Source organism: Nicrophorus vespilloides, unplaced genomic scaffold, assembly GCF_001412225.1.
Source record: "Nicrophorus vespilloides isolate i.1.1-1 unplaced genomic scaffold, Nicve_v1.0, whole genome shotgun sequence".
Taxonomy (NCBI): Eukaryota; Metazoa; Arthropoda; class Insecta; order Coleoptera; family Silphidae; genus Nicrophorus; species Nicrophorus vespilloides.
Window position 1 is genome coordinate 130,713 of NW_017096427.1, and position 16,601 is coordinate 147,313.

Here is a 16,601-nt window from a genome sequence, read left to right on the forward strand (position 1 = left end):
TGTTGAAAATTTCTCTCTTTTATAGTTTTTAAGGACTATAAGCTTTAAAAACAATTATAAGTTTTTCATATAATGAAGAAATTTAAGGATAATTATGGATTTTTATTTTATATTGTCTTCTCCTGTTTTTATGATCCTTGATCCCATAGTGATTTAAGGACTTTATCAATTTATCTTATATTAAAGATTTTTCCTTTTTTGATGGATATAGCTATGATAAAACAATGATTTAAGGACAATTATGGTGTATTATTTTTTAAGGTTTTATCCTTTTTTAGTGGTACTTGTCACCTTATGGAAATACGTGGTTTAGCGATGAGCATGTTAATTTTGTTTATATTTTATGGTTCTTGAACTTATGGAACGATGAGATTGAAAGACAATTATGAATTTTATAGCTTTTATTGTTTATCCTTTTTTGACGGAATTTGATTTCATAGAAAGAAACAATTTAAGGACAATTTTCTTCATTTTTTATTTTACATAGGTTTCTCCACTTTTTATGTTCTTTGATTTCATGGAAGGATGTGATTTAAGGACGATGATGTTATTTTCCTTTTTGATGGTCCTTGAATTTTTTTGTTTGAACGTTAAACCAATTGAAGTTTGATAATTTATCTTAATAAGATAAGTCGCTATTTGTAAAAAGTATTGGATATCTTGTTCGAGTTTAAAATTTAGTTCGAATATAAAATCTTTCAAAGTTCGATTGTCTTTAAGAATAAAAGTCGATATTTTGTATTAGAAATCAAGTTGATCATATTACAACTTGTTCGAGTTTTAAGTTGTTCGAATATCAAATCGTCCTTTTTAATGAAAAAAGTCGATATTTGTAAAAAAAAACCTCAAATTTCAATGATATCTTTATATAATCTATTTCTTGTTCCAGTTTCAAGTCGTTTGAATATGAATTAAAAAGGTAAATCTCAATTTTCTTGTTCGAGTTTCAAATTTCGTGCCAATATCAAATCGATCAAATTTCAATAGTCTATTTGTTTAAAAATAATCGATATTTGTACATTATCTCTAAATATTTATCCAGTATTAAGTTTATATAATATAATAGTTTAGTATACTTTAATGAACTATGACTAGATTTCATTTTTTTGTTCGACTTACAAATTTTGTTTTTATATCAAAGAAATTAAAGTTTGATAATCTACTTTTATAAAAAAAAGTATGATATTGGTAGAACTTCATTTCTTGTTCGAGTTTCAAGTTGTTCGAATTTAAAATCGTTAAACATTTGATGGTCTATTTTAAAAAGAAAAGTCGATATTTGTAGAAGACGTTAAAGTGTTGCGCTTGTTGCATCGAGGAAGAAGTTTAGAGAAATTGATGGTTTCGAACGTACATTAACTACGGTAATAACAATGTTTTGTCTTCTAATTTATCGCCGTGTCGCCGTTCCTGCAGGCGCAGCAACCTCCAGCCAAAAGAACAACAACATTACAGACAGACTTTCGATCACGTCGACGTTGACAGGACAAACGATCGAAAGGATCCGGCGCGGTGCGCTGACAGCAGGCAGCATCAGGTGTCATTTTTCAAGAGCGCATCCGGGCGTGCGACGCTAAATGCAATGGGACGTGATAAAACGATAATTAGAGGATTCACATTGCGTTGCGTCGGTAATTAGAGGAAAATGCTGATTTGAGGATTAGCTTGAGGATGAGAGGTTCAGGTTGATGATGAGTATTAGGTTTAGGGATGAGGATTAGGTTGATGATGATGATGATGATGACGTTGATGATGAGGACGAGGGAAGTCGCAGAAAGGACACGTCGTGGAGGGCGTGCGTACGTGTGCAGGTGGTCGTCCAATAAGGACCGAAATTCGTTCCGCGGGGGCGGATCCGGGCGCGCTCTCGCAGGCCCCACGGTGTGTGGATCCACGCAGTCCGAAGCGGCCTCCGTTCCGTACAGATATCAATATTATACCGCGCGTTGCGTTCGCCCGCGGTTTTTTGTTTTGTTCCAACCACCTCACGACAAAATCATAATTGTAATAGAAGAACGCAACAAGGAGTGAATCAAAAGTTGTTAATTAAAGCAAGGAGAGTGTGATGTGAGAGGCAGTTCTACCGCCCCCAACGATCCCCGTTCAGTTCGATTTTTTCTTGATGCACAGTGGGAGGATGAATTGCACGTACTCGTATCAAGTGCAGGCAACGTCGCCGACCGCCGCCACCGGCGCCGAATTTTTGGAGGTAAATTACACACAAATTTGTTTGTAAATTACATAACAGTTTATTAACGTCAATTACGCATGAAAAATGGATTCAGCGGAAATGTTTTTCAAACATTTTTCTTAATAATTGAGCAATATTCCTTAGCTACTTTTATAATGATACTTTGAACTATATTAATTTTAAAAAAATATACAATATAATTTAATTAATATTTCCTTCATAAATTAATAAAAATTGATAAATTATTATTTTTTAGTTGTTATAATATAAATTTAGTTGGATTTACATATTTATTCAATAAATAATGTTATTAATATTATAATAATCAAATTAAATCAATTGACGCATAAATAATATTATATAATCTTAAATAAACATTATTTTCTTACTATTTTTTACTTGATTTTCTCCTAAGGAGTTGAAACAATATTTGAATGTCTGTTAATATCTCTTTTTTTTCATTGATAATACAACATTTTAGATTTTTATCTTTATTTTTTAAATATTTTTGTTAGTAAATTTTCTAAGAATTTACAAAAATACTTAATGTGTTAAAATAGTTTTTTAGACACTTTTTTTGAGGTAAATTGCATGCGAGTTTCACGCGATTTTCACCTGAGGAGTAAGTAAACATCGGAAACATCTGCAGCTTTCAAAAATCACGCGAACTCATTGAAAAGTTAATTACTTTTTTTCCACAAAATATATATAAGAACATATGAAACGTTTTAGTATAAAAATACATGAAAACATAAAAATGTATTTATATTTTTTTCATTTAGTTTGTACAAGAAATCATAGAAATTTTGATTAAGTTTATGCAAAGGCACATCAATATTACTTTATACTTTTTAACTTAGATTATATAAGAAAACGTCACAAGTTCTTTATATTATCCCACTTGCTTTAAAGTAGAAAACAGAACATGTTTTTGTAAATTTTTCCACTTAGTTTATACAAGAAAACTGAAGAATTTCTTAATATTTTTTTTTTACTTTTTTTATGCAAAAAACATCAAATTTCTATATAATTTTTCTGATTATCCAAGGAAATAATAGCAATTTCTTTAAAAAAAAATCCGTTAAACCAATATATAAGACAAAGTTCAATAAATTTCGAAGATGTCTTAATATTTATTTTTTAATTAGTAATAAATTTGTTCTTTATGCCCAACGCATCGAGTGTTGCTTTATTATTACAGGCGTATAATGCATTTTGTATTTTAATACCCGGACCGTAAATTACCTACAAAACTTTAATAATACCATCATACTCTCGCACCATGGGCGAAGGCCGCTTTAATGCCTTAATGCCCATTACGAAACACGCATAGAAACGTCGCCTCACCAAAAAAAAAACAAAGACAAAAAATTCAACTACGAATCATTCTGATCCGTATCTACAATTCAATACAATATTTCATTGCTCTTACTTTCTAATTTATTCCCAAATTAAATAATTACCCTTATAAAAATAACTTTATTTTCCATAATTTGATTAAACTTCAAATTAGATTTTAAATTCAATTTGTTTGTATATATTCATTCAAAATTAAAAATTTTGTCCACAGTGGACAAAGTGGACAAAATTTTATTTTTTTTCTAAAATATATTAATTTTTGTCATCCAATTTAATATTTAATATTTTATACACACTTTTTTTTTGAATATTCAAATAATCAATAGTTTTGTGATAATAATACATTTAAAATAATCAAAATCTATTGAAAAAAATTGATTAAGAATGTAAATTCAAAACATATTTAATTTATTTTGAAAGGAGGAAATCATATTACCGTTGTAAAAGCAAATCTTTAAACTATTATTTATTATAAATACATCACATTTTGTACTGTTATTACAATTTTCTGAAGAAAATATAATACATTTAATAACAAAGATCAGCGAAAACATAAATGTTTATGCTACAGCATAAAACATTCTTTCTCCATCGCACAGAGCACTTCATTTCAGTTTCGTGCATTGATTGAGTTGTTTATAATTATTATTATAATACGTTCAGTTCATTTTATGATCAGCAATTATTGCTGAAGTTTTACGAGTGATAATTTCTACCTTCTACAAGCAATATGCTATAAACTACTTTTCAATTTTAACCATAGAAATGACAAGCATTTTCTTCATATAATTTTTTTCTAAAATTTTATTTGTTTTTCATTTAAATTTTATTGTTTAATTATAATTTACTTATGAATAACAAGAATTATTTTTTGTCTTAATTTTTATTTCTTTTTAATTATATTTCATCAATTAATTAAAATTTACTTTACAATTACAAACTTTTTATAGATTTTATTTGTTTTACAATTCAATTTTATTGTTTCATTAGAATTTTCTTAATTAACTTACGTAATTACATTTTTCTTTTCTAATTATGATGTATTTTTTTGTTTTTTGATTGAAATTTTTTGAATGAGAAATTGTATTTGTATTTGCGTCGGAGCGGTTTTTGAGATGGTACTTTTATACTTGAATGAGCGGCGAAGATCAAAAAGGATTCTGCTTGGGATCCCATCACGTACGTCGTTCGGAAGGTTAATATCATTGCAATTTGTATTTAAGCACGACCACCAAACGCGATTTATTGTCTCAAACTTAATTTCAGAATGGATGAAGAAGAAATGATGCACAGTGATCGGAATGTCGCTTTCATTGTATTACGTAAAATTGGAGACAATGTCGATTAACATTCTTTACTATATCTATATATAAATCATACACTTATTGATTAATCAACTCTACAGATTTATATAAACTTTCCTGACATTATTTTACTTTAGTTATTATCTTACACCTAATATAGAAGTTTCAACATTGAATATAAACTAAAGATATTTATATACTATTCAAAGTAAAGTAATATTTAAAGACATATACAAATTATCTTTTTTGTATAATAATTTTAAACAATAATTTATATTAATTGGTCCACAAATAAGATTTGTTCAATTATTCAAATACAAATAAGTATTTTTTATAAAAAAATGACATACATTTGATCTTCAAAATTGTATGTAATCGAATTTTAGTTTTTGACGCTACTATTCTTTTTTCAGACGGAACTGTCATATTTTGATTAAGTTTTGACGTTAGTTCTGAAAAGGCGTTAGTTCTGCCACTACAATTTGTTTAAATATTGATGTAAAATAAAGTATAAAATCATTATTATTAAAATCTGTGCAATAGTATTTAATAAAATACTTTATAATTTACACTGGTATGTAATTTAAAAGCGTGAAAATGTATTAAATAAAATACTTAGTAATTTGTATTTAGTTGCGTTTGGATAAGCTGCAATTCAGTGTGTTTCCCTTGGATCAACAAACCGGGGACGTGAAAACACATTACGTAAACAATAAAGCAGCGTCAGGGATAGTCACCCTTCGATCCTAAGGGATATATATTGTCATTAGTGCACCCCTCCTCTAGTTCAGTCTTACATCACAAACTGAACTGATTTAAGGCTTCCATCCAATTCCAATTGATCACAACATCAAACTACTATTTACTATAAATATGTCTCATCTATTTATCTATTTACGTCATCTCTTTAAAATATACAAAAAAATAACAATGAATTTTTTTATAAATTTGAATATTTGTTTCCATTTATTTAAGATTAAAAAAAATATTTATATTCGTTAAAACTTGATGAAAAAAATATTGCAATGAAAATATTCTATTAATTATTTTAGTTTAAATTTATAGAAATCTTCAAATCTACAGCAATACCTTGCACAATGCTGAAGCCGCATTAAGTACGGATTCACTATAGTACTGTTTGAAAATTTCAAAACAAAGTAAATTTTAATTGAGAAAAATAAATTCTAGAAAATTAGTACATAAAATTAAAAAAAATTTCTTTTAAATTGTTTATCTTTTGTGCGGTTATAGAGTCCTTAATTGATCCGGTTTCAACATATTTACAAATTTTTATTTTCTCACCTTTTTTTGTAAGTATATTTTTTAACTTCAGAAAATACATTCTAGTACTATCAATACTGTTCTAATAACAACGGTTTAGCTTTTTTAATACAACTGAACTCCAATATTCGTCCACGCCAGTATGTATCTTTTTTTATATTTGTCCTGTTTTTCTTGTTGAAAGTTATGTTTTATATTTGTCCGTTTAATATTAGTTCCACCTCTCACAACCGATGTTTCGCCAGCTCAGTCTCAAAGGGTGTGTGTGTGTTAATTCTTATGAGAAAACTTTGTTTGATATTCGTTATTTTTAATATTCGTCCTCATTTCAGGAACGGATTTATGATGAATATTATAGTTCCACTGTATATATAATAAATTTGTTATTTTTTTACAACGGCACTCGAATATTAGTACACGCCAGTATTCGTTATTTTTTTATATTCATCCTGTTTTTTTTGTTGTTGAAATATTTGTTTCAAATTTGACCGAAAATTCAATATTCGTTCCACCTCTCACAACTGACGTTTCACCAGCTCAGTCTCAAGCGGTATGTGAGTTAATTAGTTAATTCTTATGGGAAAAAATCGTTTGATATTTGTCATTTTCAATAATCGTCCTCACTTCAGGAACGGATTCATGTTGAATATTAGAGTTCTACTGTATATATAATAAATTTGTTAATATATTTAATTTAAGTTTAAAAAAAATATTTCATTTTATTGAAACAAATCAAATGCAGTATTTGAATAACTATGTTTATATAAATATATACATTTATACTAAATATTATGATTATAAACTCATTTCACTGATGTATTGATTATTTTTCTAGTTGGCATTTATTTGATATAGTAATTCGATGGGCGTTCCTTTGTTAAACTTTTTTTTCTCTCCTAATTATATAAATGTATTTCTCAACTATATATTTATCTGAATGTTAGTAATTTATATAAATTAGTATAGTAATTTTATAGTATTAACCATATATTTTTATATATTCATACTTTTACACATACTTTCTGTTTACAACTTCTTTCCATTATTATTATTTCTTAAAAGATATACTTCAGCAAATTGTTACGTGACATTATAAAAATATTTACAGAAATACATGCAGTTCAATAACTTTCAAATTTTCTTTACATAATTCTGTAATTTAAAATATAATTATTTACAAATTTTAGTTTTTTTTACTCTTTAAATATTGTTGCATTATTTGATTAAAAATATTATAATTAATTAGTTTATAATTTTGTGGTAATTAATTATAAACGTGTTTAATCAATAATTATTACTTATTTAGTTTTTATCAATTATTGATTTTTTTATTGATTTTGTTCAAATATTTTCAATTTTAATATTGAAGTATAATTAATACTTGTTATAAAAATGTTATATAATCAAATCACATGTTTATTTTGTATATTTTAATATGTTTCTAATGTAATTAAATTTATTATTTACATCAGTTTTTCGATAAAATTGTATATTTTGACAAAATTGGCAAAATTAAGGTAAATATCATTTAAATACATTTTTTTTAAATTTTTAATACGTGTTTAATTTAAATTGTGGATTTAATTCGAAACTTTAATAAATAGTTTATTTACTAATTTATTTTTAACAAAATTAATAAATAAATCAATCAATTTAAGATGTGAAATAAAATAAATCGTTGCTAAACTAGAGTGCATTTGAGTGTTCAAGGTCAAACATGTATTTTTTTTTTAATATAAGAAAGAAAGTAATTTATCTTCTAAATGGATTACATTAAAAATCTGATGATTATGCAAAATATTTGTATTTAATGGTCCACATTGTATAAATATAAAATTAATTTATCTTTGAAAGATATCCATTAAAAAATCGTTCCGATTATGCAAAAGATTTGAAGTTTAACGATGAGCTAATGGAAAGATAACAGTTGGTAAATTGCGGAGTGAAATGCATCAACGCATGGAGAACGAGGGGCAGATGATCCCCCCTTATTTAAAACGAGAATTTCTTATGGAAATTACGTGATGAGGAGGAGGTGAGGAGCAGGAGGAGTCCAATGCCGATGGCCCCCCGGGGGGGACACCCGTCCCCAATAATAAATTACACGATACGACAGATATCGATTCCCCCTTTTCTGATATACTCCTCATTTAATCTAATAATATCGAGGAGGCACGACAAAAAATAAAAGAATTATAACAATCATAATCGAATTAAAACGGATTCAATTATAAGACTATCAATTTCCGGCCGTAATCACCTCAAATTGTCACATTTTGATTTATTTGCATACAGATAATATGAATATGTCACACATCCAATTTGGTTTCTTTAATCAACGCTCTCCTTGTATGCTCTTGTTTTTTATTATGTTTTTGTTTTGACTGATTGCTTTTAAATTGACATAATTGACTGGTCGTTTTTTTTAGACCTATCATAAACTGTGTTTTAATTGAGTTCATTATTGGTACAATACTAATTTGAAAATCGGAATAAATTTTCGTAATCTTAACTTCGTCATAAATTGATCTACAGAGAACTAACGTCAAAGTTTAATCGTTACGCAATTTGTCTGAAAAAGATTAGTGGTGTCTTATTAAGAACTGAAATTCTTAGTTGGGCGGATATATCCGCCGCAGATCTACAAAGCCTAGCTTCTTTACTAGATTAATATGACTTAGACTTATTAGAAAAACTCTTGAAATTGATAATACAAATATGATTACAACTAAATTTTGGAAACATCTCAGTATTCACTAAAGGACACCAAAAAATTGCAATGTCCTACCTTATTTATGTCATTGATGTCTACAATTACAAATAAGATGATATTCGTTTGAAAATCAAGTAATTCGAGAATGACCAAAGTTCTTGTTTCAGCCTAGCTTCTTTGTTAATTAAAAAGACTTAGACGCATTTCATATGGTTAAAAAAATAAACTTGATACTCCTTAGAATATGAAAACATTTTCATTACTTTTATATCACGGTTCAAGTAATATTAAGAAGACCTGGACATATTTTACATGGTTAAAACCCTCGATATTGATGTCTATGATACAAATATACAAAATAAAACCTATTAATCTATTGTTAATTACGTATATTAAAGTAGGCTATTGTATCTTATACTTAAATCCAAATTTTGTGGTCATATCAGTATTCACTCAAAGACACTATAGCAATATCTTACCGTCATTATATCATCTTTATATAATTGATGTCTATAATTACAAGAAACTTAATACTTGTTTGAAAATCATGCAATCATGCAAGTATATCCAAGACTATTGAAATACCTAGTTTGAGCCGAGCTTTTTTGCTAGATTATGAAGACTTAGACAAATTTCACATGATTAAAATCATTTAAAATTGGTGTCTATGATACAAATATACAATGTTTTGATCATTACGTAAAGGTAGGCTGCAGTATTTTATAATAACAGCTAACTTTTGTGGAAATGTCAGTATACACTCAAGGACACTATAACAATATCCTACTTTCTTTATATCATTGATGTCTACAATTATAATAAAGTTAATGCTCATTTGAATATTAAGATTTTTCAATCATATCCAAAACTATTCAAACTTCTAGTTTTATCCAAGCTTCCTAGCACGATTTAGAAGACTTAAACCATCGAAATTGATATCCACGATACAAAGTAAAGCAGTCATCTTTTGGTAATTACGCAAATTAATGTAGGCTGTTATATATTATACTTACATCCAAATTTTGTGGACATCTCTGTATTGGCCCAATGACACTAAACAATTGCAATGTTCTGCCTTCTTTATATAATAGATGACTATAATTACAAGAAATTGGATTCATTGCACATGGTCATAGACATAAATCTATGATTCAAATATACAAAATATAAAGAATATAGAATCTTTACATCATTGATATCTATAATTACAAAAAAAAAATATTATACTCGTTCGAAAATCCAGATTTTATCCGAAAATAAGAGACACTCCCTGTCTCCAATATAAACTGTAGTAACAATGCATGTTTAAGACTATTGAAACTCTAGTTATACAACTCGTATTACAGTAATCCGATCATCATGCCGTTTTAAACCGGTAATCGTCTGAACTCTGATTTAACTACCTCGTATATGTATGAACCTAAAGATAAACCAAAGGTTTCCCTCTTTCTAGATGCTCGCATGTATAAACCATCGCATGGCACGGTAATTGTGATTATTGTTGTAAATATTAATAGTATCAATGGATGATCGTCCTCGTTCATGGATGCATCCGAACGACCGGCTCCGTTTCGTATAGTATCCGCAGCCCGTTAATGCGGGGTGCAGTGAAACCCGATTGGCCGTAACGAAATCAATCAATGTATTTGTAATTACTATTTCGTGTATTCTAACAGCATCTATCAATAATAAAGAGCTGTAATTATAGACGTGGCTCTCCGTCAGTATTTATATCCTCATGTTCTATATAATTGAAATGCTTTTGCATTAAATACGCGGCCATTTATTACTGGCACGACACACAAACTCTTCCAATATTCGAATCATGAATATATTAAGTGATCCTCTCACTCTCTCACTCACACTCACACTCTTCTTTCACATCTAACTATCATTATTTCTCACTCGCTCTTTCTTCAGCTCATGCATAGATGTATACATACACAAAACTCTTTCGAATCGAAACCATCATCGTGAATACCCATGCTATTACTCTACTCCTCTACCAACTTTAAGAGCAGAGCACTACGCTTCCAGTGCCTTATTGGGATAACCCCAAATTAGGCAATATTACAGCGACAAGATCAATTTCGTTTTAATTGAAAATCGCATTTAATCACCAAAACACTCGTCGATCGTAATCATCGACCACACCGAAACCTCATTTCCAACATACACATAACCATTTTCAATCTTGCTTTTTCTATATTTTTTTTTCACTGTTACTCCACATAAACATTTTTTTTGTTGTTGTCTCTGTTTATTTGGAGAATGTTTACTATATTTTAAATAAAATCATTATTTTACATATAAGGTATGGTTAATTAAACGGAATTACCATACATCTTCAACACTTTCAATATGTAATTTATTATATAGTGAAACGTGTTACAATTTGGTTTATAATCATCAAAATCAAGTTTTTTATGATTTATATATAAACCATGAACATAGAAGAAAAAAAAATAGAAAAATTAAAAATATTAATAGACAAAAATTTGAAATTACGGTTCTCAAATGTATGTAATTCCACCCTATTTCTATGCTGAATATTCCAATATGAAAAAATTGACTCAAAAGTAATTTTCTGCATATTTATTTAAGCATAGACATTATAAAAGTAATGATTTAAAAAAATCAATAATAAAAATCTAATAAACGAAAAAAAATGGATCAATTCAATCTCGATTTTTGGTTGTTAAAAATTTAAAATAAATAAAGCTTCCGAACAAAATTGTAGTTTTCAAAGATAATTTTCAAAAAATTATTAGTAATAATATATAAAGTTCTAAAACAATATTTACTCCATATAATGAATAAAGTATTGAAAAAAATGTAATTATTAATGATATTACATTATATAATTAAAAAACGAAAAGTATACAAAAAATATAAATATTTATTATATTATATAAAAATGTTCAACATTAAAAGAAAAATGAATAAATTTACAAGAAATTATTTATATTAATCGAAATAAAAAAAATAGATAATCATCAAATAATATTAATAAAAATCAGGTTTCGCTAAAACTTACATAATAGAATAATGAAAATAAATTGTATTGGACACCTCAACAAAATTATATATAATTATACTTAGTATAAGTGTGATTTTAGTTTTCTTTTTAAATGATTTGCTTTATTATTTCAATACGCCATCATTCGATCAATTTTTCAACTAAAGCAACAATAGATTAATTCACATTATCTAATAAAAACTAGTAAATATTTGTATATTTTTATAAATTTGATGTATTTCTTAAAATATTTAATATATACTTTATAGATAAAAAATAATAATAATATGACAACTTTAAAAGAAATCAATATTAGTAATTGAGTTATAAATTGTGAAACAAAATTAGATCAAAGTATACGAGTTTCATTTAATTAAAATCAAATTAAATCATCAAAAAAATCTATCAACAAATATTATATCACTTAATTTTCTAAAACGACAGCCTTTCCATTCATAATTAAAATTACGTCAAACATCTGTATTGATATATTAATTATCAAATATCGTCGAAGCGCACAAATAAAAAAAAGTAATAAAAAATTAATAATAAAAAAAAATCTAAATCCGAAATTAATTCTTTGAGTCCGTATAATTAGAAAGTTGTTCAATTTAATTCTATAAAAAAAAAACAAATTGAGAAATGCATTATAACTGAGTTTGTGGGAAGACTACATTTTTCTATATTTAAACATTTCTACACGATTTACTTATATATTTTTTTCATCATTTCGTTTGCAGTATTATTATTAATAATTTAGTTGCTTAACTTCTAAAGCCATTAATGAGATTTAAAACTGCGGCCTTCGCTCGAGATGATCTGTAATTAACTCAAAACTTGTTACTTATTCTCATTACATATATAATAAAAAAAGAACACAGAAGGAGGAATTCATTTCTCGCGAAGCATGGGGAATGGAAACGTGCACAGCTAAATTACATCACTAATTCCTTGTTAAAATCTCGGCTAGGAAAGAAGCGAAAGAGAAGTATAAAAAAAAAAGATTTAATGTAGAAAAAAGTTGTATTATAAATTATAAAATATAATCTTGTTGAGTAGTGGTAATAACTGTGTAATCAAATAGACACTAGAGTTTGTAATGTAGCGAGAAATTAAAAGTGTTAAATAATAATAATTTACATTTACTTTTTTTTTAGTTAATTACTGTAAGTTTACTTGAAAGCTATGTCATCAGTTCATTAAATTAGTATGGACGTAAAAAAATAATCATCAATTAATATGTCATAGTAAATTATTATTTATAATTCATTGTTAAATAATAAATAATAATTTTCTCTCACATAATAATCATAAATAAATCAGTTTTTTTATTGTTATAGAGTTATTGAATAATTTTATTACTTACTGTCGAAAGTCGAACCGGAACCGAACCGAAAACCGTAAATCGAAATTAACCGGAATTTTTAACTGAACCATGTAACCGGAACGAAAAATTGCTCAATTGAAAAACCGGAACCGGAACGATTAATTACCATCAATCAATAGAAGAAAGGACAAGCACAACTAACATTAGAACAAACTCCACTGAAAGTGATTAAAAAGGATATTACTGTAAACATGACGGAAGAAACATTACAAAGTGAAGGTGTTGAATTAGTCACTAATTGAGGTTTATTCTTTTGTATTTTCAAAACATCAGTAAGTAGCGAATTTGGTAATTAAAAATATACCAAAATTTGATATTTGACTTGATTTTATATTTTAACTAATCGATTTTAAATTTTAATTTCATCCGGAACTGAACCGAAATTTTTAGACGAACCGAAACCGAATCTGGAAAGTTAACATTAACTTGGAACGTAACCGTAAACCGGAACAAAATTAATTTCGGTTCGACACTCTGCTTACTGTCTTTTGAACTAAATAAATAATTGGAATATATAAATACATTTGTTAAGTAAACTAAAATTATTATATTTAATTAAATTTTAAAACAAAAAATTAACTAAATTATAAAAAACAATAAAAATAAATTATATTTTTTTGAAAGCGTGTAAATTTAATAATAAAAACTCAAATTACTCAATCTTTATATAGGATGATTTTTTTTTAACTTCACGATATATTTTTTTATATATAACATAAAGAAAAATTTTAGAAAGTTTTATGAGGTTTAATGATTATTATTTAAAATTTTCTTTATTATAGCGTATCGAATTGTTATCTAACTGCAGAATCTTTTTTTTTTATGTAGAATCATTTGAATTTTTTTTTTCAATTAGATATTATAAAATATAGATGTAAAATGTTTTATTAATTATAGAGAAACTTTTTTTTATATAGTCAAAGTTTTTGTCGTAGGTGGATTTTATAGTTCTAGAAGTATATTGAAATGACGTCAGTCAAAATGGAAAAGTTCATAACATTCTATATTAAAGTGAAGATTTATGAACGTCACTTCTATTAATTGAATTGCATTATAATTGTTGACAAATTATAACATTTTTATTACAAATTTTCCCAAAAGCTGTACTATTAAGAATAAACTAATTGCTTTTATCATGTTTTGTATAATTATCAAAAGAAATGCATACAATTTGCATTGATTGATAAATGAATAATTTTTGTTTTTACATTTTTTGATTCAATAATTCTTTTAAATTGATTTATAAATTATTACTGTTTTTATCCTTTATTTCTTATTCATAAGCTGCCTATTTAGACAATAAGTAGAATGTGTTTTAGCCATAAGACAAAAAAAAAATTATTTATTTTTTATAACTTTTATTATTTATTCACAACCTGCCAACATCTCTGGCAATAAGTCGAATATTTTCTGGCCAAGACAGAAAAAATAGAAAATAAAAACAGAAAAAACAAAATAAAAAGCATGGAGCGGAACGATTTCCCATCGGAAATCTTCCTACAAACAAATATAAATTTAACTAAAAAATTAATCCAATGACAATATTAACCCAACAAAAAAATGATTTTGAAGACACTATGAAAATTAAATAAAAATATTCATTCTAATGGACAATGGAACGAACTTTTAGTTTCTAAAGGAGAGGTCGAGGGTGTTGTGTCTCTTTAGTCTATGGGGGGTGTCACTATTATCTAGCAGGAATAACGCGAGACTGTTGGGGTGGTTTTCAAGTCTGTTCTGGTAACGGGCACTGAACTTGGGGATTTCACTTTTAACAGTATTCATGTGGAGGTCGGTGTGTATCGTGTTGTTCGTTACGTACCAGGGGGGCCTGTACCAGGATTCGCAGGCACTTGGACTGGAAGCGTTGTAGGATCTCGATATTGTAATTGCTGTCTATTCCCCAACGCTGGATGCCGTACGTCCACACAGCTTCAGCACTGTCTTGTAAATTAATAGTTTGTTGTCGAGAGACAGTGGAGATCTTTTGCGGATCAGCCAGTACAATTTCGAGAACTTGATGCCCAGTTGCTTCCTTTTGGTTGCGATGTGCTTATTCCACGTGAGTCGGCGATCCAAGAACAAGCCTTTTTTGAGTAACAAACTTTTATTCAATAATTATTTAAAATTTATATAAAATGTGAATTCTATTATAATAATTTTGAAATTATATTTAAATTTACGTTATATTTTATTTTAAAATTTATTATATATTACATTACAAAAATAAATTATATACACTTATTAATTAATAATTAACACATTTATTAACGATATTTATAACCCACGCAATTGATGTAAGGAGGTTGTTATGAATTAATTAGTATGTAACATATTTTTAATTAGTTTTCTTACTTCCATATTTAATTACATTTATCAAAGTTTTAATTAATTATTTTTTGAATAAAATTGGTTTATGAAAAGTATATTCATACATATTTAATACATTTTATATTTGAAAAAATAATGTATTTTTCTATTTATCTACATTTCATTAATTCATGCACTTTACATATACTCTCATAGGTCATATTATATTTCATGTTAATAACATTTCAATTAAATTCAAATTTTGACAGTTCAAATGTTGTATTTCATTTATGTGTATTTTTTATGTATAATGACATTGAAATAACAGTAAATGACATCTATATTTCAATCAAATATTAACAGTTTGAATGATTGAATGTATTTTTTTACATATATTTACAGTTAAATTGAATTGACATCTATATTTCAATCAAATATTGACAGTTCCAATGATTGAATGTATTTTTTTACATACATTTACAGTTAAATTGAATTGAAACAACAACTAATGACAAGTGTCATGACATCTGTATGACACTTCAATTTTGACAATTCGTTTGCAGTATTTCATTCATGGATTGTCATTTAATTTAAATAACAACAAATGACATATGACACTTAAATTTTGACAGTTGGAATGCTGTGTTTCATTCATATATTGTCAGTAAAATTTCATTGAAATATTAAATGACATATTCCATGTTGACAGTTTGAATATTGTATTTCATTTATGTGTATTTATAGTGAAATTGACATTGTCAATGAATCGAAATTTCAACGAATGACATCTGAATAACTCTTATATTTTGACTGTTCGAATAATGTTTTTCCAATTGAAATACCAACGAATGACATGTGTATGACACATAAATTTTGACAGTTCACATGCTATCAAAATATTAGTAACTGACATATGTGTCATTTTTAATACAAGGTGTTTTGTAAACTGTACTTGAATGAAAATATTATATAATACAATTTCATATTGTTATTGAAATATATATTGAAAAAAAAATAAAAACATAACATTTTCATAT

The 16,601-nt window shown here is 26.7% G+C and overlaps 1 protein-coding gene across 2 annotated transcripts in view; it reads left to right on the top strand.

Moving 5' to 3' along the window:
• The window catches only part of LOC108556995 (transcription factor Sp9-like), a 69,428-nt gene that overhangs the window by 25,262 nt on the left and 27,565 nt on the right, over positions 1-16,601 (top strand). Inside the window, exon 1 of one of the 2 annotated variants that reach the window (XM_017913359.1) lies at positions 1,913-2,209. The exons of the other annotated variant lie outside the window; for it this stretch is intronic. Coding sequence (XP_017768848.1) covers positions 2,123-2,209 — 87 coding nt within the window. The 5' untranslated portion in view covers positions 1,913-2,122. Of the gene's footprint in view, positions 1-1,912; positions 2,210-16,601 lie in introns of those variants that run through there. 2 annotated transcript variants of the gene reach the window in all.